The following is a 24,853-nucleotide window of genomic DNA, read 5'->3' as shown; positions in this document are numbered from 1 at the left end:
TCTGGTCTCTGATCTGAGCTGCTGTTAACTTGCGATTTCTGAGGCTGGTGACTCGGATGAACTTATCCTCAGAAACAGAGGTGACTCTTGGTCTTCCTTTCCTGGGTCGGTCCTCATGTGTGCCAGTTTCGTTGTAGCGCTTGATGGTTTTTGCGACTCCACTTGGGGACACATTTAAAGTTTTTGCAATTTTCCGGACTGACTGACCTTCATTTCTTAAAGTAATGATGGCCACTCGTTTTTCTTTAGTTAGCTGATTGGTTCTTGCCATAATATGAATTTTAACAGTTGTCCAATAGGGCTGTCGGCTGTGTATTAACCTGACTTCTGCACAACACAACTGATGGTCCCAACCCCATTGATAAAGCAAGAAATTCCACTAATTAACCCTGATAAGGCACACCTGTGAAGTGGAAACCATTTCAGGTGACTACCTCTTGAAGCTCATGGAGAGAATGCCAAGAGTGTGCAAAGCAGTAATCAGAGCAAAGGGTGGCTATTTTGAAGAAACTAGAATATAAAACATGTTTTCAGTTATTTCACCTTTTTTTGTTAAGTACATAACTCCACATGTGTTCATTCATAGTTTTGATGCCTTCAGTGAGAATCTACAATGTAAATAGTCATGAAAATAAAGAAAACGCATTGAATGAGAAGGTGTGTCCAAACTTTTGGCCTGTACTGTATATATCCTTTTTTTATTTTTATTAATCCCCCTGAAGGGATAGTCAGTTTTTTCACTCTTTTGTTGAAAGAGACACACATGCACAAACAGGACCTATACCAAACAGGAGCTATACATGCACTAAGTGGAGAGTTGTCAGAGTGAGGGGGCCGCCTTGGTCAGGCACCCCAAGCAGTTGGGGGGTTTGGTGCCTTGCTCAAGGGCACCTCGGCAGTGCCCAGTGCTCCATGTTTGGTCTGGATGGGGACTCGAACAGACAAGTTCCCAACCCAAGTCCCTGTGGACTGAGCTACTGCCGCCCCATATTAAGTTCAGTATGCGACCAAATGTCTCTCCTTCTGTTCCTGAGATATGACATTAAATGATGACCAGAAAAGAGTTTTTGCAGTGAAGTCACAGTGAAATTGACCTTTTACCCTTTGTATCTCAAATGTCATCACTTCATCATTATATCCAAGTAGACATTTGCATGAAATTTTGTCATAATTTGCGTGTTTGTTTTTTTTAACCAAAAACATGTTTTGCAAGGTCACAGTGACCTTGGATCTTTGACTACCCAATTCTTATCATTTCATTGTTGAATCCAAAGGGATGTTTGTGCCAAATTTGAGAAAAATCCCTGAATGCGTTCATGAGAGATTGTGTTCACGATAATGAGACAGACGCAAGGTCACTGTGACTTTGACCAACTAAATAGGATCAGTTCATTGTTGAGTCCAAGTGAGGGTTTGTGCAAAAATGACTGAAAATTTAATAAATTCCCTCGAGGTTTTCTTAAGATATTGCGTTTGCAAGAATGGGATGGACGTCAACCCAAAATCGCAATGCCTCCAGCCACGACTATTGCCAGTGCAGAGCCGTAAAAATAGATAATATTCTATGTTTACAGCTTCTTAGTTGTTATTATAATGATCTTTCTTCAGTTAAAATTAATATAATATCTTAGGGTTTGCACTTTAACCGTGCCACCGCGATCTTTGGGAAGCAATGGTTAAAGCCACTTCTTGACAGTTTATAATTCATTTAAAAAACGTACAGATCAATCAGTCATGTAAATAATTGTTAGTTACACCCACCCAGAAAGTGCATTGTAGAAAAATCCTCTAAAATGTGTGTTAAAGATATATTTTATTGTTTAAGAGATGCCATTTTGATAGTCCAAAAATATCACAAGCAGCAGTCCAACCTCTTTTGTCACTACAAAGATTTGGTGGTAAGATATTATCATAAACACAAAGTTTACATGTTAATAGGCTATTGCAATATTTGGTGGAACGTGTTATATCTCACATAGGTATTACTACAATAACCTGGAGAGTAAATACACTATCTCATTGCAAAAATCACTGAATTGCAGAGCAGACATCTAACATAATTAATAGTTATTGCAGTTAGGAATGATTAACATGATGGATGGAGAAAAACAGGTCAACTAACTCTCTATGACTGTACAGTACTTAAGAATTCCCTTTTGCAAATGTTTGTATCTCAACTCTAATTTCTACGTAGCCCTATCACATCACAAACATACTCGCACCAACACTCAGCAAATACAGTGTGGATCATACTGGTCCTGAGGGTCTGGAGGTAGGTAACAGCAGGAGATTTCAGGAGCACCATCAATAGTGTCAAGAAAAATGTAACATGAGACTGTGGGGCTCAACTCATGCTTCAGAAAATTACATGGGAAAATGACATGCAATATTGATACCAAACCACTGAAACTAAGCTAGGATGCAAAAGGCACAGGTGAGGTCTTTCTTTATCAAAACAGCTTTCTCCACCTGAGAATCCAATACTGTAGTTTCTCCATCCTACGTTTCCTCTTCTTCCTTCTGCTCCAGTGCTTTGCTTTATAAGAAGTTCAGTTTCTCTGAAGTGTAAACACTGCAGGATTCAGAGGTGTCCGTGTCTAGCGGCAGTGTGGAAAAGAATCCTTGTGATTTGCTCCACCTTTTGTCATTTCCATCTTTCTTGATCTGGAATTGGACACAGTCCTCAGAGGAGTGGAGGCAGTCTGAAGCCCCTGGCATCGAAAAGGAAATCCTTCTCTCTTCCTCATTGTTGTGAAATGTGTTCTGCAAGGAAGGAATGAAAACACATGTTTAAACTAGAATTACCGCCTCACAGTTGTACTCCACCACCAACAATTTAGGTTGCAGTTTATATCTATGTCTGTCCAGACTCATAACATAAGCAGTGAAGACTTTGAAGGACTTTAATTAAAGGTATTAAGTGTATTTTTTAGCAAAATGTGGATGTTTCACACACACCTTCAACCTGGCAGCACATACGAGTATTTTTGCAGAACATTATTATGTCACAGTGAAGTTGACCTTTGATCTTTTGGATATAAAATGTCATCACTTCATTTTATTCTTGGGTGAAATTTGACATCGCTGACATATGAATCCCTGAGTTAAGGCCAAAACATGCTTTGTGAGGTTGCAGTGACCTTTGACCACTAAAATCTAATTAGTTTATCTTTATGTCTAAGTGGTTGTTTGTGCCAAATTTGAAGAAAAAAAATTCAGTCTGTGACATACAAATTCTCACAGCTTAAGAGTAGTATTACCTCAGTATTTGAATTATGACAAGGTGAGCTCCTAGCTGCCAGTCTGTGTGCTTCCTGGTTCTCAGCTCTCAGAGTTCCCACCATAACTGGACTGTAACTCTGGAAATACAAACAGCAGCACACAGTCACATGTGGTTCATGCACAGTCACAATGCTATTTAACAATTTCAAGCAAAGAGACAAAACCTGATAACTCATTTAAAGCAACACTGTGTAATATTCACAGGGATTTAGTGGTGTCTTGTGGTGAGGATTGCAGATGGAAACAAGCTGAAGCTTCACCCGGTTAGAATTCCTTTAGTGCTCATTTCTCAAGAGGGTTTTACGGTGAGACGAATTATCCGCAGAGGTGTCATCCTCCTCCTCCTCCTTCAGTTTCAAATCCTGATTTCTAAGTTTCTGAAAAAGTCATTATTTGAGAGATTTTATATTTTCTTTGTATTTATGCAAAGGTGGTGAATGAATCCTCACAATATAGATCTTTGACACTATGGACCCCCAATTCACTCCATGTGCACACAGTTTTATCTAAAATGGATGGGATTAATGTGGGGTTTTTTCAATGGGTTGGGCAAGAGCTATTAGCTTAAGACCAAAATGGGATTTAATTTGTTGCCATATATGTGTTAAAGGGACAGTGTGTATGATTTAGGGGGATTTGGCGGCATCTAGTGGTGAGGATTACAGATTGCAACCAGCTGAAACTTTTCCTGGTTAAAATTGATTTAGCACTCATTGTTCAGGGGGTTTGTACCAGGACCAGAATTATCCGCAGAGGTCTCTTCCTCTCCAGGACAAATGGACGCAGTGATTTAAGCAGGAAAAAACACTGAATAAAGCAGTTTCACGTTACAAATCAGTGTTCCTCCAACACTGTTCGACTCGTCGTAGGCAGGCCGCTAGCCCAGCATCTGATAATGTGTGCTCACCTTTCTTCTCTGATAACTTAAGATCTAGACATTGAGAAGGTTTTTGCCAGGAGTCTTGTTCCCAGTTATTCGCAGAGGTCTCTTCCTCTCCAAAACAAATGGACCAGGTGATTTAAACCAGCTAAAACACTGAATAAAGCAGGTAAAAAAATTAATGTTTTTTGACGCTCTCATCATGGATGGGCTGTTAACTACAGTGGCTTATGCGAAAACACAAATGGCCCTATCGAGAGCCAGTGTTTGGTCTATTCTGGGGTGCTGTAGAAAAGTGGTGATGCAACATGGTGACCTCCATACACGAGGATCGGCTCCGTGTGTAGATATAAATGGCTTATTATAAGGTAACGAAAACATGATCCTTATTTTCAAGTGATTAAACACTAAAGAAAACATTATTAATTATTACATGACATTCCATTTCTGCCAACATATCCCCCTAAACCTGACACACTGGACCTCCAGTGAATCAGCCTTACAGTATGAGTGGGACTGGCTCTTGGAGTCCATTTTCTTGGTGTTCCCGGCTGCTGAGAGTGACTGTAGAAGCCTGAGGGCTGAGGGCTCGACTGGCTGTAGTCCTGCACAGACAAACACACACAGACACATAAAACTCAGCACAGCCACTTAGTGTGATGACACAGCCCCAGAGAAGAGCTCACAACTGATTTGATATGTTGTTATAATGCAACTAGTAACATCCTTAGTTTGTAAGGGTTCTGCGCTGGGTGTGATATCTAAACTTTACAATCATAACCTACAAATGGGTGACAAATTAAAGGAATACTTCAACCCTCAAAATGACCATCTGTATATCAATTACTCACCCAGTGTTGGGTTGAATTTGTGAAGAAAACTTTCTTGCATGCCTCCACAGTAAATGGAAAATCCAAAAATGAGAATATACTGTAGCTGCTAAGCCTAAACTTAAAGCCTCTGAGGGGCTGCATAGACAGGCTACCTACTAATGAACATGCTCGCCTGACCTAACCGACTGCTGCTCATCAGATGAAACCAAAGAGTCCTCTTCTTCTTCTTTTTTGATGCATAATTTATTCAGTAGCAGTCTTGAATGAAACTTACATCATTCATGAATCCGTTTCCATTAACCATTCAAATGTACAAATTTTCACTAATACATGGAGCAGCACACACCTCACTTGATGTGGCCCGGCATTGCGGTCAAAAAACTGTGTGCTGCCCCCGTCTAGCAACACCTGTCTCTCAACGAATGGTCCCTACCTATATTGGCAGACACCCATGACAATACAGTGCAAATCAGCAACCTACACACATGTTAGACCATGGATGATTCCTATAGAGAAAATTCTTGAATTTTAGTCATAGGGGTCTGCATTTAACAACAGCAAAACTACAGAAAAAACATCCCTTTACAAACTCTGACATAACTCCTGCTGTATAATCCAAGTCTCATTTATCCAGTTGTATGCTCAGTACTTCCCAAACACATGCATTTTTGCTGAAACCTTACTCTTTAAAACTGAACTTAAAGTGAAACTTTTCCACATTCTCTTCAAAGCCAGACTCCATTCACAAAAACAGTAATTTTACCTCACTGAACATGCATTCTTCAGCTCTGTCTCTGTGTAACTGCACCAATAGAAAGCTTTCTTTACCAGCGAGGTGTCAGATAAGTAAAGACGTCAGCTGAGAGGCAGTCCTTCAGTGTGGCCCAGGACAAATTAGCATGCACGCTGCTGAAAGAATGTGGCCACATGCGGCTAGGACGAATGTGGTCTGAGTGATTGGATCTCAAGACATACTGAGGACGCATTTCTTGCGTTCACACCTGTACCTAGATTCGTCCACTTGCCATCCAGGATGCATGTTAACTCCCTTTAATACCAGGTGTAAACAGGGCCATATATTCATTCACCTGCCTGCACAGCTGTCTTAGCCAGCAGGGGCACTAACCAGACTCTCCTGATTTCCTCACCTGAATGTTGACTCTCGGAGGATTGGCCTGTGGCGTGCGGTTTGCTCTGAGGCCAGCAATGATCTGCGACATGCTGCAGTTCGGGTATCGCTTCATGAACAGGATGAAACCAGCCAGTGACACGAACATGCCAGAAGGGACAGTGATGGACTTGAGAAGTGCTCGCCATCTGCCTCCCTTTTCTGGAGAGAGTAGAGACACAGAGATGAGACAGAGATTGGAATAAATGTGCAGAAGCAAAGAATTCAGATGCAAAATAAATATTTAAACACATGTTATCACTCACCAATCACCTGCAAGACTGTGGAGGACACCAAGTTGCCATCCCCATCTCTGATTTCATACACACCATCATGCCTTGAGGTCAGCCTCACAATGACAACCTCATTGATGGTGCCGTTCCTGCCCAGAGAGATGAGGCCCCTGTAGCGCATGTCGTGGTCCGTTATATGGCCCTCGCGGATCAGCTGGACAGGGCCACGGGGGGGCTTGGGGTCAAAAGGGCCCAGGGAGGATTCGTCAGGATATCGGGTGGGGGTAAAAATGAGGTGAGCGTGAGGGACAGGAAGAAAGAGGGGCAGGTTTAGAGACTCCTTGGTGAAACGGGTGACATTGAAAGAGTGTCCTGCATCCACATGCAGGGTCATGACCACAAAGAGAGGGGTGCAGAATGAAGGTGATGTAAAGGTATGAGAGGGTGTCAGGTGAAAAGGGAAAGATAAAAATATAAATGTTACAGTTGACCGAATTCTAAAGTAAAAGAAATTCATCAGTCAGCTTTATAAACTCATCCTCTAATCTTCTGTCTCTGCTCACCACGGACAGTGAGGGTGCTGCGGGAGAGGACTTTCCCCTTGTCGTCTCTCACAGTGTAGTTGCCTTGGTCTGCTTGTGTCACTCGCTCAGCCACCCAGACCTTCCCGCCCCGCTGCAGCCGCCCCCGGCCTGCATCGCTGGTCTCTGGGTTCGTTCGGTTCCACAGCACAACTGGCATGGCCTCAGGTGGAGCACCCCGAGGTGAAAACTCCAGTAGAGAGCCATTTTCAGGGATGCTGTGCTCGAATTTCTCCCCATAGTTTCTGTGGTAGGACTTCATGCATTCTGAAAAAGGACGAAGGAGTGAGGAATGATGTTAGTTTACAGTTTGACTGAAGTTTGGGCTGAGTTAGAGAGAAAGAGAGATCTCTTTCAATTTGCTTCTAAACTCCCGTGTCCGTGGTGGCGCTGGGTTAACGAAAATGCAGAGGTACAATCTATAGTTCGAGCAACAGCCCTAGGGGCAGCGAAAATCTGCCATTGGAGCGCTGGGAGATCTGGAGTCTGGTAAAATGGAGGGAAGTTTATCACAGTTCATTTACACATACTACCCAAATTGTTATGACACAAAGCTGGTTGAAAATCGGCAAAGTACTCGCTTAAGTAAATTTGTGCTTCAATCATATACTACTTTATACTGCACAGAGGGCTACATCGTCCTTTTACTCCACTATATTGACACTTGAGATTAAGATTTTGCCAAAAAAAAAAAAAAGCATATGATATGCTTAAAATACACATTGCATTAAATCAGAGGTTCCCACATGTTTGACTTGTGACCCTGTACTCTAAAAAGCAGTGTCTATTTAGTGCGCTTTTTTCAATTTCAGATGTCTATGAGTGATCAGCAGGTCTACAAAGATACATTTCCCCTCTAAACCTCTTATATGGTTGTATTTAAAGAATTAGCCAAGGTCTAAAGAGATCAAATGATCCAATATTTCACAAAAAAGCAAAGATAAAAGAAATGTCCTATCATGAATTCCTATTTGTGTAGCCGAACATTCATCTCTAATCATCTCTCGACCCCTGTAACCCTGAGGATCGGACCTTACAACTACTAGTTTGAGAGACACTAGACTAAACTACAGAACTGTATATAAAGTAGTTACAACCAGCTCCACCTCGAACAGCTACAACAGTAAAATTCTGCTGCGGCACTTATGTATTAGTAATCAAATGTATCAAAAATCTAAAAATGCAAAATATAATAACATAACAGTTACTACAGAGGCCAGTATACGTACTTTTACTTTTGTTAGTTTAAAGATAAACTATGCTTTCCTGGGGGAAAAAATTATAGACTCATACAAAGTAATCCCTCTCAGTCATTACTTATAACCTTCACTTTTGCTGGCGGGTGTGTTAAGAAACAGTAACCGGCAATCCTGCATAGTATACCTTTACGTGCTAATAATACTTTTGTACTTTTATGTACATGACATTTGAAATAAGTACACTTTATGTAGTATTTTTACAATTTCAAGACAATCAAAGAGGCAGGTGATGCATTTAAAAAAAAGAAAATGGGAATTGATTTCAAAAAAGAGGAAACTATTGTACCTGAAACAGTCAAACGAACAGTCTCGTAGGTGAATCCAGAGGACAGTTTGATGGCATAGAGTCCCTGATCACCATGACCCACTTCTTTCAAGACTAGCATCTTATCTCTGGTCCACTCGAAACGTGGGTCCTTTACCTGCAGTTGTACAGCAAATAGGTTTTGTAAATCTGTACACACACCAAGCAAACAAAAACAAAAGCACAGACACCCTTCAACTCACAGTGGTTTTGTCCAGCAGGACACGCCTCGGCCCATCAGGGTGTGGTGTGAAAGTCACTGTTCTGGATGTCGAGTACACTGGCAGACGAAATTGTCTCCCGGCACACACCATCTGGACTTCTTCTCTTTCACCTGTAGAAGGAAAATTGAGTCCGAAACATCTTCAGAGAACATGTTTTATAGGTTTAAGGCTATATAATGAAATGTAGCTTTTAACTCACCCAGCACGACCCAACCTGTGGGGAGAGCAGAATTTATCCTAGTATTATTAATCTTCTCCAGCACAGTGCTCAGACCTCACATACACTCCAATATCACTGCAGTAATTATGGTATCACTTTGTAATAATGCTTACAATTGCATCTGTGAAGGTGTTTATGTTGGTCTGTGTGTAGCGTTCCCCAAGTGTCCATTTTCGGACCGCTTTTATTTTAAGTACGTGTATGGTCAGGCTATACAGAACCATGATATTCTTATGTTCCACCTAGTTCCAATAACATTAACAGCACAGCTAATCTACTTGGCTGCCTCATTGATATTGAATGCCGGATGTCCCCAAAACATCCTAAAAATCAGACAGTCATTCTGTTTGGAGCTACAAAATGTACAAGCCATTTTTTTAATGACAAGATAGGCTGCCCGGCAAAAAGTATATAAGCAGATATTATAATATATAATATATAAATAAAACATTCTTTTATTAGAAAGCTTTTAAGCGTATGTGATACTTCTATCTTGGTAGGAAGCCCCGGGTAGACCCAGAACATGCTGGATGTATCATATCTTATCTGGCATCGCTGGATAGGGGGACGTCTGGAGTACTTTGCCCCCCATGACCCAGCCCCGGATGAAAATGGATGGATAGATGGATGGATATTTCTTGTAGTTTTACCTTTCCATCCTTGGTATTTTATATTCTCCCCTGTTATAACTTTTTAATCTCATGTGTTTGATGATTGCATTATTCACCTTTTTTCTATTCTCTGTAAGGCACTTTATAATAATTTTAAGAAAAGTGTGTTATTTTTAACACTACTAGTGCTTTGGAGATCAGTTCTAAGTCATCAAAAAGAACAATTTTGGTTTTCCACCTTGTGGTCATAATCCTCCTCCAGGATGCTGTGACACTTTATTTGTTCTATTAGCTCTTTAAATCAAACAAAACAAAAAAAGCAGCAATGTGATTTCCAAAAACAAAGCCAGGAAATGAATCCCCTAATGCCGGAGAGCCAATTATGCCCACTGACTTTGTTTTAGGGAAATACAGACTCTTAAATGGACTGTTTGACCTCTGACCTCCTGGATAAGAGCTGCAGATTATCTGGAACATAATCCATTTATTAATAGCAAATAAACATTTACAACTGTGGATTTGAGAGATTATGTTAAGAAGCCTTTTTAATAACTGGCGGCTTCTTATCAAGCGAGATTTCTGTGACACTTATTTACATCTGTATGTTAAAACCACATTTTAACAACAATAGAGAAACCAATGCAGCTGGTGGTCTATCAACATTAACATTATAGAAAAACATAAACACCAGTCAAAGGGATTTTCACAACCTGGCAACCCAATTGTTTTCTTTGTAGGAGAGTATTATAACTGATATATAAAGAATTAGTAAATGGTTATTTAAGTCATTAGATACATATATAAAAAACAAAGGGTGTCTTATTAAACGTGGTACCAAAATGATATTAAAGAACTTACCCAAAGCAAGAGGAAGGGCAAATAGGGCAGAGAGCAGGACACAGGAGGACATCTTCACCTGTAAAGACACACCAGATTGTTTCCTCTACAAACACAGCACATACTGTCATTCATTCCCTGCTAAGACAAGCCCCGGGACCTGCGACAATCAATCCACACGCTGCACAAGGGGGAGCTCAAGACAAGTGTGGAGATGTTCCTGCAGAGCGAAACACACACTACGCACATCCAAAATGCATCAGTGCTGTCACAGTGATCCGTGGCGCCCTGCCTGCTGTCTGAAGTCATGTCCACTCAGATGTCCAACAATGTTTCCCAGCCGATGAGCAACATTTAGAGCAATGCTGCGGACCGCCGGGCCGCCAAGTGTAATGATGTAACATGATCACATAGTGTGTGACGCATCTAGTGTCAGCTCACCTGCAGGATGCGTGAAGAAGAAATCCACCGTTGGGTATTTGGGAATGTTTGCGCGAATGGGGATAAAAGGATAACAACGTCCTCTGCAGAGCGCGCATGGGCATTAGTCCCCTTCTCTTATTTATGGCGACGGTAGGCTGGATTCTCAGCAGCTCCTACGCAAGGTGCGTCACATGTTTGCGTTTATTTGTGCCAGTTCGTGGATACAAATACGTTATCAGCGCAATGGAGTGCACAGCTAGAACGTGGGATCCTCCTGACAGGCTGTGTGCCAGGATTAAACTGAATCAGAATCAGAAATATATTGATATTATATGGATCTCTGAGGGAGCATCTCTATGTGAAGCACAGAGAATTATAAAAAGTAAAAATAAAAAGGCATTTTTGGAAGTGTATAATGCTACAATGTTTAACACTAATATGTAAAACACATTTAAAATAGGCTATATAAGATCAATTGCTAAGTATATGTGTGTAAAAAATATTTTTAAAATGTGCATAATACTGCATTACAATTTATAAAGCCAGTATGTAAAGTTTTAGAAATATATAATGTGTATTAGCTATGCAACAATTTACAACATAACATATGGCCTACATTAATACGAATAAGAATACAAAATAGAATAAGAAATGTGTGCAATATGTGTGTTATATATACCGTAAAACAATTAAAAGCCTGGTTCATTTGGTGATTTGCTCAATTTGGTTCATACTGCTTTAAATAAACAATTTGATTGTATTTCCCCATGTTTACAGAGCAACAGTTTTGTGTGAAAGGACTTAAAGGCCTGTCCCATATAAACGCCTGTCCCAAATATAGGCCTATTGATTTCAGTGATTTAAGCAAATAATAGCCCGGCCTATTAATTGAAGTTTTATGGTGCATTCAAAACTGGTATTGGTAAGAATAAATTAGAATACTAAAGGAATATTGCACAGTTCAATAATAATCAACCTGAGATGTAAAAATGGTAAAAGGAATCTGTAAGGAATTTACAGAAACATGAGGACAGGTGCTCACAATGCAGGCTACTATTCTGAAGTAGACCTACAAATCGGAGGTACAGTACTTGTACTTTACTTGAGTATTTCTGTTCAATGCAATAACACAAGGCTATATAATAGTATGACACTCACATTAATAGTTATTAATAAGTATATTGTAGTGATAATATGCTTCTTTTTTAATATGAGTGGCATTATCAACAGACAGGGTGTAAAAAGCTCTGTTGAAAGTAAAAGAGAAGGAGCATCACCATACAGACATTTAAAAATAAGCTTTTTAGTTAGAATAGCTCATGAAGCTTTCAAGGCTGAACATATTGTGGTTTTTTTTTGGGATGTAACAGTGGTACAATCTCATTGGTTTTTCATCCATGATTTTTACTGGATTACTGGACCCTCACCCTTTAAAAATTACTTTGGGTATGATTATGAGCAACCCATCCCAAGAGTGATTTTGCCTTTTTGAACTGTTTAATTTTAAGGATTTTAAGCGGCCTGCAGAGGTTGAAGAAGCTGGATTTCACAAGGAAATTGAAAGAATTAAAAATCAACTAGGCCTAATGTATTTAATCACACTGTGACCTTTGCTGGTAACCACCATAGACATATATATGTAGACGCCGCATCAAGTGGGTTTGCCCACTGCTGCGATACGTCAACGTCGCCGCCATATTGGATGTGGCAAGGCTGCGCTGTAAACTAATACAAGTGAATGGACTCAATTTCATAAAGCGCCTTTATATATATATATATATATATATATATATATATATATATATATATATATATATATATATATATATGTGTGTGTGTGTGTGTGTGTGTGTGTATTATATATATATATACAGTACAGGCCAAAAGTTTGGACACACCTTCTGATTCAATGCGTTTTCTTTATTTTCATGACTATTTACATTGTAGATTCTCACTGAAGGCATCAAAACTATGAATGAACACATGTGGAGTTATGTACTTAACAAAAAAAGGTGAAATAACTGAAAACATGTTTTATATTCTAGTTTCTTCAAAATAGCCACCCTTTGCTCTGATTACTGCTTTGCACACTCTTGGCATTCTCTCCATGAGCTTCAAGAGGTAGTCACCTGAAATGGTCTTCACTTCACAGGTGTGCCTTATCAGGGTTAATTAGTGGAATTTCTTGCTTTATCAATGGGGTTGGGACCATCAGTTGTGTTGTGCAGAAGTCAGGTTAATACACAGCCGACAGCCCTATTGGACAACTGTTAAAATTCATATTATGGCAAGAACCAATCAGCTAACTAAAGAAAAACGAGTGGCCATCATTACTTTAAGAAATGAAGGTCAGTCAGTCCGGAAAATTGCAAAAACTTTAAATGTGTCCCCAAGTGGAGTCGCAAAAACCATCAAGCGCTACAACGAAACTGGCACACATGAGGACCGACCCAGGAAAGGAAGACCAAGAGTCACCTCTGCTTCTGAGGATAAGTTCATCCGAGTCACCAGCCTCAGAAATCGCAAGTTAACAGCAGCTCAGATCAGAGAACAGATGAATGCCACACAGAGTTCTAGCAGCAGACCCATCTCTAGAACAACTGTTAAGAGGAGACTGCGCGAATCAGGCCTTCATGGTCAAATAGCTGCTAGGAAACCACTGCTAAGGAGAGGCAACAAGCAGAAGAGATTTGTTTGGGCCAAGAAACACAAGGAATGGACATTAGACCAGTGGATATCTGTGCTTTGGTCTGATGAGTCCAAATTTGAGATCTTTGGTTCCAACCGCCGTGTCTTTGTGAGACGCAGAAAAGGTGAACGGATGGATTCCACATGCCTGGTTCCCACTGTGAAGCATGGAGGAGGAGGTGTGATGGTGTGGGGGTGTTTTTCTGGTGACACTGTTGGGGATTTATTCAAAATTGAAGGCACACTGAACCAGCATGGCTACCACAGCATCCTGCAGCGACATGCCATCCCATCTGGTTTGCGTTTAGTTGGACAATCATTTATTTTTCAACAGGACAATGACCCCAAACACACCTCCAGGCTGTGTAAGGGCTATTTGACCAAGAAGGAGAGTGATGGAGTGCTGCGGCAGATGACCTGGCCTCCACAGTCACCGGACCTGAACCCAATCGAGATGATTTGGGGTGAGCTGGACCGCAGAGTGAAGGCAAAGGGGCCAACAAGTGCTAAACACCTCTGGGAACTCCTTCAAGACTGTTGGAAAACCATTTCAGGTGACTACCTCTTGAAGCTCATCGAGAGAATGCCAAGAGTGTGCAAAGCAGTAATCAGAGCAAAGGGTGGCTATTTTGAAGAAACTAGAATATAAAACATGTTTTCAGTTATTTCACCTTTTTTTGTTAAGTACATAACTCCACATGTGTTCATTCATAGTTTTGATGCCTTCAGTGAGAATCTACAATGTAAATAGTCATGAAAATAAAGAAAACACATTGAATGAGAAGGTATGTCCAAACTTTTGGCCTGTACTGTATATATATATATATATATATATATATATATATATATATATATATATATATATATATATATATATGTGTGTCTATGGTAACCACTGCCTGGTATGCGCATTTTGCGCACATATGGCGCAGCTATGACGCAAACAGAGTGTGAGGGAAGCCTCGCCTAGTTCAGTTGTCTGCACAGAGAAAAAAACACAACTCGAGCGTAGGAAGAAATTTAAGGTCCCTTCACAGTAAGTAGACAACATGTTCCCTGCCAGCTTTACCCATCTTGTGCTCCATTTCTGCTCTCTGTGTTTAAGAAAAACGATGTGAACATATTAGAAGTTAATATGGTGCTGTAGGTAAAAAGAAAAACGTCTTCTCTCTCTGCAGGGCATGCTGTTGTTATGTGTGACGGTTTCCTGCGTCTTGTTTGGTGAGTATAAATCACACAGGCCCCCAGAAGGAATACTACTATGCAGGTTTAACCCGTTTACTATTTAACAATACAGTCTTTTTTTATTTCATGTGTGAAGTCCACGTCATCTCACTGTGGGCTTTGTACAGCTACAAATATGCCAATAATATGAACTGGGTCAACTGACCTGCGTTAAGTCCCGCCCCTCGGTCACAGACTGGCCAATCACAGCGTAGCAGCGGCCAGCTCCGGCCAGGGTCCGACAGCTCCAGGCCTGTGCTCCATTGAGTGCAGTTCATTCAGATTTTCTCCGCCTGCAGGTTAGCAGTGTGGGTTTCAAACCAGACTTTGTTAAACTTTGTGCCAGGGGCAGTTATGTCAACTGTGTTGATAGCGTTTAAAGCAACTGAACAGAACATTATGTTCCCACTATGTCCTGTGAATAATGTTATTGCGTTACTATCATTGAGATCAAATCCAGCAGAAAAAAAGAACAAAAAACAAAACACTAAACAGCCAGCACCGCCCCTCCTTCCATTTTTATAGCCTAGTAATTGGTGCAACTCAGTTAGATTTGTAGGACTTCCTTTTTATTGTCATTTTTATGATGAAACATAAAAACGAGATGCTATTTCAAGTCTAAAACTTTCACATTTAAAAGTTCTCAGTGCAGTAAAAGTATGAAACTAATAAATAGCCTAGATAAATAAATACATTTAAAATAGAAGCTACTAAAAAGCCTAATAAAGTGCAGGGAAAAAGAATGCAGTCAAAAGACTAAGTGAGTTCATGTATGGTACAGGTGAATAATTCAACAGTCTGATCGCTGAAGGATAAAAACTGTTTCTCAGATTAGTAGTCCTGCAGCGGATGCTACTGAACTGTCCCCCTGACGGCAGGAGATAGAAGGAACTGTGGGAGGGATGATAGGAGTCCTTGCCTATGCTGTCTGCTCTGCAGGTGCACCTCTGGCTGTAGCTGTTCAACAGAGATGACAATGATCTTCTCTGCTGTTCTGACAATGCTGTCCAGTTTCTGTCTCTCTTCTGCAGTTTCAGTACCAGGAAGTAATGGAGTATGTCAGGATACTCTCTATGGTGCCTCGGTAGAAGTCATAGTGGCCGGGTCACAAACTTTCTCATTTTACAGCTAAACAGTATACTAAAATATTTTTGTGAAAACATCTGAGGCAGGAAAAAGGCAATGCAGTAACACAATCTTGATTCATATTTAACCAGCGCTGACTAGTTAAACTGAGCTGTGCTCCTTTGTGTCAAAAGGGGTCAGTTGAGGTAGTACGGGCATCTGATCAGGATGGCTCCTGAGCTCGTTCTTTTGGAGGTGTTCCGGACATGTCCAACTGGTGGGAGGCCCCAGGGCAGACCCAGAACATGCTGAAGGGATTACATATCTCGTCTGGCCTGGGAACGCCTCTGGGTCCCCCAGGAGGAGCTGGAAATCGTTGCTGGGGAGAGGGGCGTCTGGAATGCTTTGCTCAGCCTGCTTCCCTCGTGACCTGGCTGCTGATGAGCGGCTGCAGATGGATGGATGACTAGTTAAACTGTTTGACCGCAGTTAACGAGCAGTGATTGACAACTGCGTTTGAGAGAATCCTTGGTTTTGATCGGTTGTTTTTGTTTAGCCACAGTGAGTTTTTGTAAATGCCATTAGGAACATTAGGAGGCATAGGAGCATGCTTTTCTGATTTGCATGATTTGTCTAATGCACTTCTGCCAGGATTTAGTAACAATATCAGCAAATATAGCAAAAAATTAACCTTAATGAATGTTACCAAACACAGCTTTAGAGAGTTACTTTGCCAATTTTCAACCAATTTTGTTTCATAATAATGTGGGTTGTATCTGTGAATGGACTTTGCTAAACCTTCCTCCATCACACCAGCGCCCAGATCTCCCTGCTTATCTCTCATGGATGTTTAAAGTGAATGGGATACAGTGGTGGAGGCAGAGTTCATTCCTATTAAAGCTGCTCAGTGGTGCATGAAGCCAAAAAAAGTTCATTTACACAGATGATCGGTACTGCGTCCACACCATCTGGCCCTAGAGTAAGCACACTGGAGACATCTGCTGACCAAGCTGGCTACTTCTAGTTTTGCGCTGATTAATCGTGCGACTCTTCTAGACTTTCCAAATGTTATCGGGCTGAATTCTGATATTAAAACAACTCATTTTAGCAGAGGTTGTGACACTCAGAAAATGTATCTGCTCATTTACAGACATCTCTTCCACAAGGTGAGTTTATGGGAAAAAGTTTCGTCAGGCCCAGTGGCATCACATGATCGACTCAGAAGTTGTAATTCCTCTGTTGGACTGCTACAAAAATTGGCTTGAAAGCCCAGCACACTTCCTGGGGGACTGAGAAAAATAGACAAGTACGCGTTAATTCACCTGCCAGCTGGAGCGTCTATTGGTCTGATGTGGCGCAGCGCATGCTGGTAGTTTTAGGTTTTCTACCTCTAAAGCAAGAGCGAATGCCACAGCCTTTTTCCTGTTTTCTCTGGTCATATAGCACCAATTTTAAAAGTGTATCCTTCTGCTGTATAGACAACCCAGTTTTATGAAAAGACTAGCTTTCCAGCATTAAACTTCTTAATATTCCCTCACATCTGTCTCTTCTTAACTTGTATCTTTCTCATTGAAGGTTTGTCTGCTGGTTTTAAGAATGAAGAGGTGTGCTATGGAAGAAATTTTAGAATACCATCTTCTTATACACCACCTATTTTCTATGGTCAGTTGTACCATACTCCAAATGGGAGACCCGAGAAACTAATGATGGATAATGGGGAGGTGAGCAGCTTTTTGCATTTAAACTATCACTGTGGCATCCATGCATTGCAGGATCTGTAATATGACAAAGTCAGAGCAAACCAGGTTTTAAATGAACAGAATCTATTCTCTGTCCTGAATAAATGTATGTGTGATGTCCTCCAAATCAGGCAAAGGATCCACGCCTCAAAGTTTCCAGTACCTCAGTTGAGTTAACAGATGTGACAGAAAGTGATGATGGATATTTTTCCATCTCAGATGGTAGTGATACACTTCAAGATGTCATCAGACTGATAATTTTGGGTGAGAATATTACATTACACTGGATATTTAAGTACTCTATTCCATCACAGAACTTATTTGAGCGTGCAGAAAGTCAACCTTTTTTTTTTCTCTGTTTTTTTTTTTTCAGAATGTGCTGAAACAGAAACAAAGTATTACGGGGATATGTTCTCCTTTGACATTCCTAGAGAGGCTGAATCCCTGGAGTGTAATTTCCTTACATTTACGGGCCAGCCAAAGGTCCTGTGGAATCGCTCTGACCGTGACAACAGTAAGGGAGACAGAGGGCAGGTGAAGGGTAATGTCTGGGAGATTAGGAGCGTCAGTCAGCAACACATGGGCTCCTACAACTTCAGACGAAAAGACAAGACTGTACTGTCGAGGATAAAGCTCATAGTTCAAGGTGACGTTCGGTAGTTAATTAAAGTTGCATGTGAGCTTTAAGACTGCTGCATATCTGATGACATGTTCTGATACAATATACTCTTTATCACACACAGAGCGCTTTAGAAGATATGTTGCATATGTGAATGAGCAGCTCCTCATCAAAAATCCTCCAGTTGACACCATGTGGACTGTGACTTTTAAACGTGAAGGTGCAATTCATTCAAAAACCTTGATGCAAGCAGGCCATCTGGTTGAAGAAGATGACTGGGACTTCAATTGGAATTTTGCCGAGAGGATTCAAGTGCTGCGTGACGGTATAAAGATTGATCCTGTGGAAAGCACAGACACTGGTCTCTATGAATTCAGAGACCTGGAAGGTCACCTGGCCCAGTTGGTGGATGTGGTGGTATACAATGGTGAGCAACAGCACTTTATTCTTGGAGAAATGTATGAAGCAACTGTGACTGATCATGATTCTAATCAACATATCACCCCCCCCCCACCCCACCCCACTCCCTTCTGCTCTTACAGAACAACCTCCTACCTTTATTTATGTTGGTATTACTTTCGGGATTATATTTGCGGTGATTGTCATCTGTTGCTGTGTGAGAAAGTTCTGTCGTGAACAGAGCTCCTCTATAAAGGACGCGTCTGCTCCTCAGACTGTAGCCGCACCTGCACCTGCACCTGTACCTGCACCTGCACCTGCACCTGCACGTGGACCTGCTGTGTATTACCATGTCAGTACTTCTTCAAATCAGCATTCAAGTATTTATAGCATGTTGCTATTTTTACTTCAATATCCACCTTCCAATTGCAGGATTTGAATCAACCTGGAGCCCCGACTTACACACTTCCACCTGGTTCAGATTACTTTAATCAGCCATTGAATTCTCTCATCTCTAGAGAACCTACATCTACCTCACCTGAGCCACCGGTAGGTGTTATACAAAAGTTTTCAAACAAAGGAGAGATACTCATCATCCATCAGTTAACCACTGAGATCATTTTTGACAGGTTACGCTTGTTGGTCTTTAGGAAGCTACCGTTTAGTTTACTGCACACTGGGCATCAACCAGGTCTGGTGAGTGCTAGCTAGCAGCACTACTCATATGGATATTACTGCTAATAACGTTATCCTGACTCAACATCGTTGCTGTTGAAACGTGCCTGCCTTCCATTTGAGTAAGCAGCTTCATTTTAACTATGTAAGCACTAAGCAGCACTAACAGAGCTGGGAGCGTGCCTATGTTCCCACAGCCCTATGTTCCCACAGCCCTATGTTCCCACAGCTCTATGTTCCCACATTTCCTTTTTCATAAATTTGTAGCCAATTACACCCATCCTATTATCCCCCCTACCCTAACCTAACCCTTGTGGGATAATTTTGAAAATGTCCTAGAAATGTGGGAACATAGGGTTTACTTTTGAGAAAAATCTTAGAAATATGGGAACTGTGGGGCCTAATTTTAAGAAAAATTCTTAGAAATGTGGGAACATAGGGCTGTGGGAACATAGGGCCTTATTTTCAGTGAAAAAAAATTCTTAGAAATGTGGGAACATAGGGCTGACCCCACAGAGCTAACAGTGATAACAAAGTTAGCTCCGTTAACACCTTTAGCAGTGTCAGCATGGCTATTGGGGCCAAACAATGCTAAAGGAGTTTTGAGGCTCAAAATAAAGTTGCTTATTCACCGTGGTGACCTGGGGGAGGGTGTAGAGTGGCCACCATGTTTCCAAAGCAGTCAATTTCTACACGAGCGGCTAGCTAGCTCCCACCTGATGAGGGTGGTGCGCAGTGCAGGGTGGCTAAGGCTAACATTAGCTAACCAGTGAAGACTGGGCAGTGGGGCCTTTTATTTTAAAAATAGAATAAAAGGATTTCCTGGTTGCATCAGCAGTTGTTCTCGCCCAGACCCCAGCTGCCCTTGACAAAAGGAGTAAGCTAGTAAGTTAGTTAGCCCTTAATAATGGACCCAGAGATTGTTATTACTTATATGTATATTTTATTTAATACTTGAGGAGACGATTCACCGCCAGAGACACTGTCATTTGATATATTTCAGGCCGATGGAGGACTGTTTACAGGCAAACTTATTGAATTAAGATTGTTAAAGCTGCGTGCTTCTAGGTAATAGTAATGTTAGTAACAGTTAACCGTTAGCAAGTTAGCAACTGTTAGTTAACTTAATATATAATCATCACCAGCGCGCAATGTGTCTTGGGATAGGCTAGGCCACAAATGATTCATCCGTTGCATCCTCCAAATTCTAAGAAAGAAAGGCCACATTTCTCAGCCGCATTTGAAGGAGCCCTCAAGATGGGACAGCCTTGGTCACACCGATGTGACGCAATTGGTCTCCAAATCTAGCCTTCGAAGGCTGCAGCCCCTGAATTAAGACACAGCTATTATCTCCATTGTTACGTCTATGGCGAATAAACGTCCATGAATCCATGAGAAAATCCTCGTAAAGACAAACTCCTTTTAACTCCAGACCTTGCTTGAAAATTGTCACATTTTTAAGTTTTCTTATATGAAAGTAATCCAGTGGTAGCTGGTTGTACATGGGTACATTTCAAACAGAAACCGGTAATAGCTAATTCTGCATATTTGTGATGGTGCCAATTTGCCAAAATGTGCAAATATAGGTGAAGGAACTAAGCCTATTACTTGTCACTTCATGGATGTTTCACTCGGCCTGACCTGGCTGATGCGCTTTCCACAGTTGATGCCAGCTTCCTTGGTTGTGTTGAGTTCAAATAATAAACTGCAGATTCCAGTTGCAGAACAGTCACTTTATTTATTCATACCACCAAACAAACATTGAATGAATGTTCATTTCTTTATCTTTTATCCACAGCGAACACACAACTTTCAGCACGTTGCACAATCCACACCACAGTGTCAAAAACCTTTTGCCCTTCCGGGGCAAAACACCTGATGGCAGCAATATTGTTATTACCATTATACACTAATGCGCCAAATATTAATACAGCACCACCCAGTGTACACACATGAGCTAAAGAACACAGGGTTCAAGTTGTAGCCTACGCATTGCATCCATGCTAACATGATACAACCTGTTTACTTTTTCCAAAGCACTGTAAAATTCCTGCAGTATGCTCTCCTATTTTGACTTGCATGCATTTGTTTTACCTGACAGGTATACAACCCAGTGGATATCCATGTGAGCTCCCCTCAGCCTGAGGTACACACACAAACATACAGAATTCCCTGTAAATGCATTAAATGTTGGTTATTAGGATAATAAACAGCAAGAGAGTCCTCATTCTCGGACTGATTTTTGGCAGACTCTTGCATCAAACTTACCAAAACTGTTTTATTAACACGCACATTTGACTTTTCTTTCACCTCTCTCTCAAGGTTGCACCTCTAGGAGGGCAGGAAGCCGATCCAGCTCCTTTACTCGGTGCTGATTGTCTCTCATCGGACCCTGAGCCAAAGTTTGAACTGAAAGGACTGCCCTCTGCTCCCCCCCTCAGTTTAGACTCTAGTTGTGTTTACAACTCAGAAAAACTCAACTTTCTGTAAGCAGTACACAGAAAATTCAAGCCATGCAGTTGTGGATTCAGCATTTTACCTCGTGACTAGTGGGAACACAGCCATTTGCGTCCATGATTGTATTATGTGAAATTTGTTCCTGCAAACCTGTGAAGTCATGGTGATAGGTGCACAGGAAAAGGATCCTGTAGACAAGACACAATATACCATTCACACTATACTGACATGCATGTGACCAGACTTATCGCAGTTTAGTTTAGTTTTTAGTTTAGTTTAGTTGATATGGACATCACAGCAGTATTAGAATTGTACATTTATGCACAAGGACCAGATGAGCTGTGTTTAGTGTTTGTAGCGAACACTGTCCACAGGATGCTTTTTAAAGGTTAAAACAGTACAAAGAGAAGAAAATACACTCACAAGTTCATGCACGAAATTACATCAGCAAGTCTATACACATAAATACATCCACAAATACGCCCACATGAAATACATCCGCACGCAGAGAGAACTACATCCACACAAAATACAGGTGTGTCTACGTGGTTGTTTCTTTCTTAGCCATGATTTAATACCTCTATTAAAGACATTAAAACTGTGCTGCATTTTCAGTTCAGTGGTAGACAGTTTCATAGTTTTGCTCCTTTAACAGAAAAGACAGATGGTCCAAATGAGGCTCTGCATAATGCAGTGCAACAGTTAACGTTTGTTGAGGCCTTGTGTGTTGACGTTGTCTTTGACTTTGGCATTTAAAAAGCTCATGAAGCTTTCAAAGCTGAACATTGTGTTGCTACCTCTTTTTTTAATCCATGATTTTTATCGTCTGTTTATACAGTGATATGATAGATTTTATAGTTGATTGTGAGGCTTGTGACCAGGTAGTGATCCGGTATGAAAATGTGTGAGAAGTTTGGCTGTGCTGAGTGGGAGATACATTACATTTGCTTGAACTTTTTTGCAGGTATTACACACTTGTTTATCAAATCTTAGATGTGAGTCTAAGATGATTCCTGAGTACTTGACACTGTCAACCTCACTGATCACCTCTTTTTTTTTTTTTTTCTTTTTTTTTTTAACCATGAATCTTTAATTTTCATGTGGGATGTCCTCTTTCTTTTAATATAAATACAAACACTAATGTGGTGTGGTCAAAGAAGTTTAATAACTCTTGATAACTCACAGCAGCAGAGGGTAGGAGTAATACAGAGACATAGATTAATTTAGATTGATTCCTACAAATAATATAGGTATTTTTTTCTCAGGTAAGGAAGAACAAAGCTCACTCACTGGAGCGCCAGAGCTTTTGTAGACTTAACGGTCATGATCAGGATTTCTGTTTAATATGAAATGTAAATATGTGTGCCATAAATTCAGGTTTTGTATTGAATGCATAACTTTGCCTTTTTCCTGTTGCCATGGGTATCGTAAGTAGGAGAGATGATGTTACAGTGAGGCCTGTGAGTCTTTGTAGCAGATTTTAGAAATTAAGGACTCAAACTGACCTCAACACTCATGGAGATCAAACCACTCCACTCCACGCAATTTAAGCCACTGTTACCAGCTTATATAGTATTTTTATATGGTTGTTTCTCATGTGCCTTCAGTCTCTTATATCAAAGTGTCTGTGAAGTTTTTATCATTACATTCTGAGAAATCATATGTGGTATTTTACTTTGTTTTATGCTTTGTAAATATGAAAATCAAATAAAAATGTAATCATAGTAAAACTAGAATTACCACCTCATGGTTGTCTGCCTCCGCCAACAAGTCAAGTTCCAGTTAACATTCATGTTTGTTCAGACTCATATGTAGCCATGACAGTAGACAATGCTTCCAATATGGATGTTGCTGCAAAGAAGCTGTACATTTCAAAGGTGGATGTTTCACACACATATGGCAAGCTGTTTTAACATTTAATCGCTAGGTTTGACTATCCGGAATTACCATTATAGATATCAACAACGTCATTTTGACTAGTAGTAATGTCATTGTGACTAGTAGGAATTTTGATTGAAGATATCTATAATGTCATTCTGACTAGTCAAAACTACAGTTACAGATATCTGTAATTCAGTTTTGACTAGTAAGATTCAAACTATTTTTGCCATTCATGTGTATGGGGTTTGTCGTTATAGATATCTACAACGTCATTTTGATTAGTCATAATTCGAATTCAGGATATCTACAACGTCATTTTGACCAGTCATAATTCAGATGCAGATATCTACAACGTCATTTTGACTAGTCATAATTCAGATAGAGATATCTACAACGTCATTTTGACTAGTCATAATTCGAATTCAGGATATCTACAACGTCATTTTGACCAGTCATAATTCAGATAGAGATATCTACAACGTCATTTTGACTAGTCATAATTCGAATTCAGGATATCTTCAACGTCATTTTGACTATCTGAAACTCAATTCAAGATATCTAGAAAGGACCATGTAGATATCTTCAATTGATGATAATTAAAGATATCTTGAACTTGAATTATGACTAGTCAAAATTAAATTGTAGATATCTCAAACTGGAATTACAGATATCCACAATTCAGTTGCAGATATCCGCAACTACATTGGAGATATCTATAATGACAAACCCCATACACATGAATGGCAAAAATAGTTTGAATCTTACTAGTCAAAATTGAATTACAGATATCTGTAATTAGAGTTTTGTCTAGTCAAAATCTAATTACAGATATCTTGAATAAGAGTTTTGACTAGGCAAAATTATGTTGCAGATATCAGTAATGAACATCCAGTCTAGCGATTAAATGTTAAAATAGCTTGTCATACACACATCTACCCCCAGTAGCACAGAAGATCAATACAATCACCACAGTTTCAAGGTGGGCACCCAAGAGTATGTCACCAATTCACTATCTAACCAAATGACTTCCCTTTTCCTGAGGTGTGGACTTAACAGCCAGGAAAGTGTCATTGCAGAACACTATAAGAGTGAAGGTGACCTTTTATCTTTGGATTTAAAATGTTATCACTTGATCATTTTATTTTTGTTGTGTGTGTAAAATGTGTTTTGTGAGCTTACAGTGACCTTTGACTACCAAAATCAAATCAGTTTATCCTTAAATTAAAGTGGAAGTCTGTGCCCAATTTGCTC

At 40.4% G+C, this 24,853-nt stretch overlaps 2 protein-coding genes across 4 annotated transcripts; one reads left to right on the top strand and one right to left on the bottom strand.

Moving 5' to 3' along the window:
• Positions 1-1,796: 1,796 nt before the first annotated feature.
• LOC117260571 (uncharacterized) lies at positions 1,797-10,971 on the bottom strand. Of its 2 annotated transcripts, none has more exons than XM_033632552.2 (11): positions 10,874-10,971; positions 10,454-10,511; positions 8,964-8,978; positions 8,744-8,874; positions 8,523-8,658; positions 6,960-7,244; positions 6,430-6,768; positions 6,144-6,325; positions 4,666-4,767; positions 3,261-3,359; positions 1,797-2,763 (listed from the first exon to the last, which is right to left on the bottom strand). In XM_033632552.2, exons 2-11 carry the CDS (start codon positions 10,503-10,505, stop codon positions 2,539-2,541), a joined length of 1,566 nt encoding a protein of 521 aa, XP_033488443.1. In that variant the 5' UTR covers positions 10,506-10,511; positions 10,874-10,971; the 3' UTR covers positions 1,797-2,538. The 2 variants fall into 2 exon arrangements, with proteins under 2 accessions (XP_033488443.1, XP_078025445.1); XM_078169319.1 differs by lacking the exon at positions 10,874-10,971 and adding an exon at positions 10,680-10,845.
• Positions 10,972-14,497: 3,526 nt separating this feature from the next.
• On the top strand, positions 14,498-23,525 carry LOC117260613 (uncharacterized). Of its 2 annotated transcripts, XM_033632607.2 has the most exons (10): positions 14,498-14,579; positions 14,722-14,764; positions 17,408-17,553; positions 17,703-17,835; positions 17,945-18,217; positions 18,315-18,617; positions 18,733-18,941; positions 19,022-19,138; positions 21,366-21,410; positions 21,587-23,525. In XM_033632607.2, exons 2-10 carry the CDS (start codon positions 14,725-14,727, stop codon positions 21,752-21,754), a joined length of 1,434 nt encoding a protein of 477 aa, XP_033488498.1. In that variant the 5' UTR covers positions 14,498-14,579; positions 14,722-14,724; the 3' UTR covers positions 21,755-23,525. The 2 variants fall into 2 exon arrangements, with proteins under 2 accessions (XP_033488498.1, XP_078025426.1); XM_078169300.1 differs by lacking the exon at positions 14,498-14,579 and having other exon boundaries at positions 14,731-14,764; positions 16,027-17,553.
• The last annotated feature ends 1,328 nt before the right edge of the window (positions 23,526-24,853 follow it).

This window comes from Epinephelus lanceolatus, chromosome 7 (genome assembly GCF_041903045.1).
Source record: "Epinephelus lanceolatus isolate andai-2023 chromosome 7, ASM4190304v1, whole genome shotgun sequence".
Lineage (NCBI taxonomy): Eukaryota > Metazoa > Chordata > Actinopteri > Perciformes > Serranidae > Epinephelus > Epinephelus lanceolatus.
Note: the sequence above shows the minus strand (reverse complement) of the source record. Positions and strands in the feature narration are given on the sequence as shown.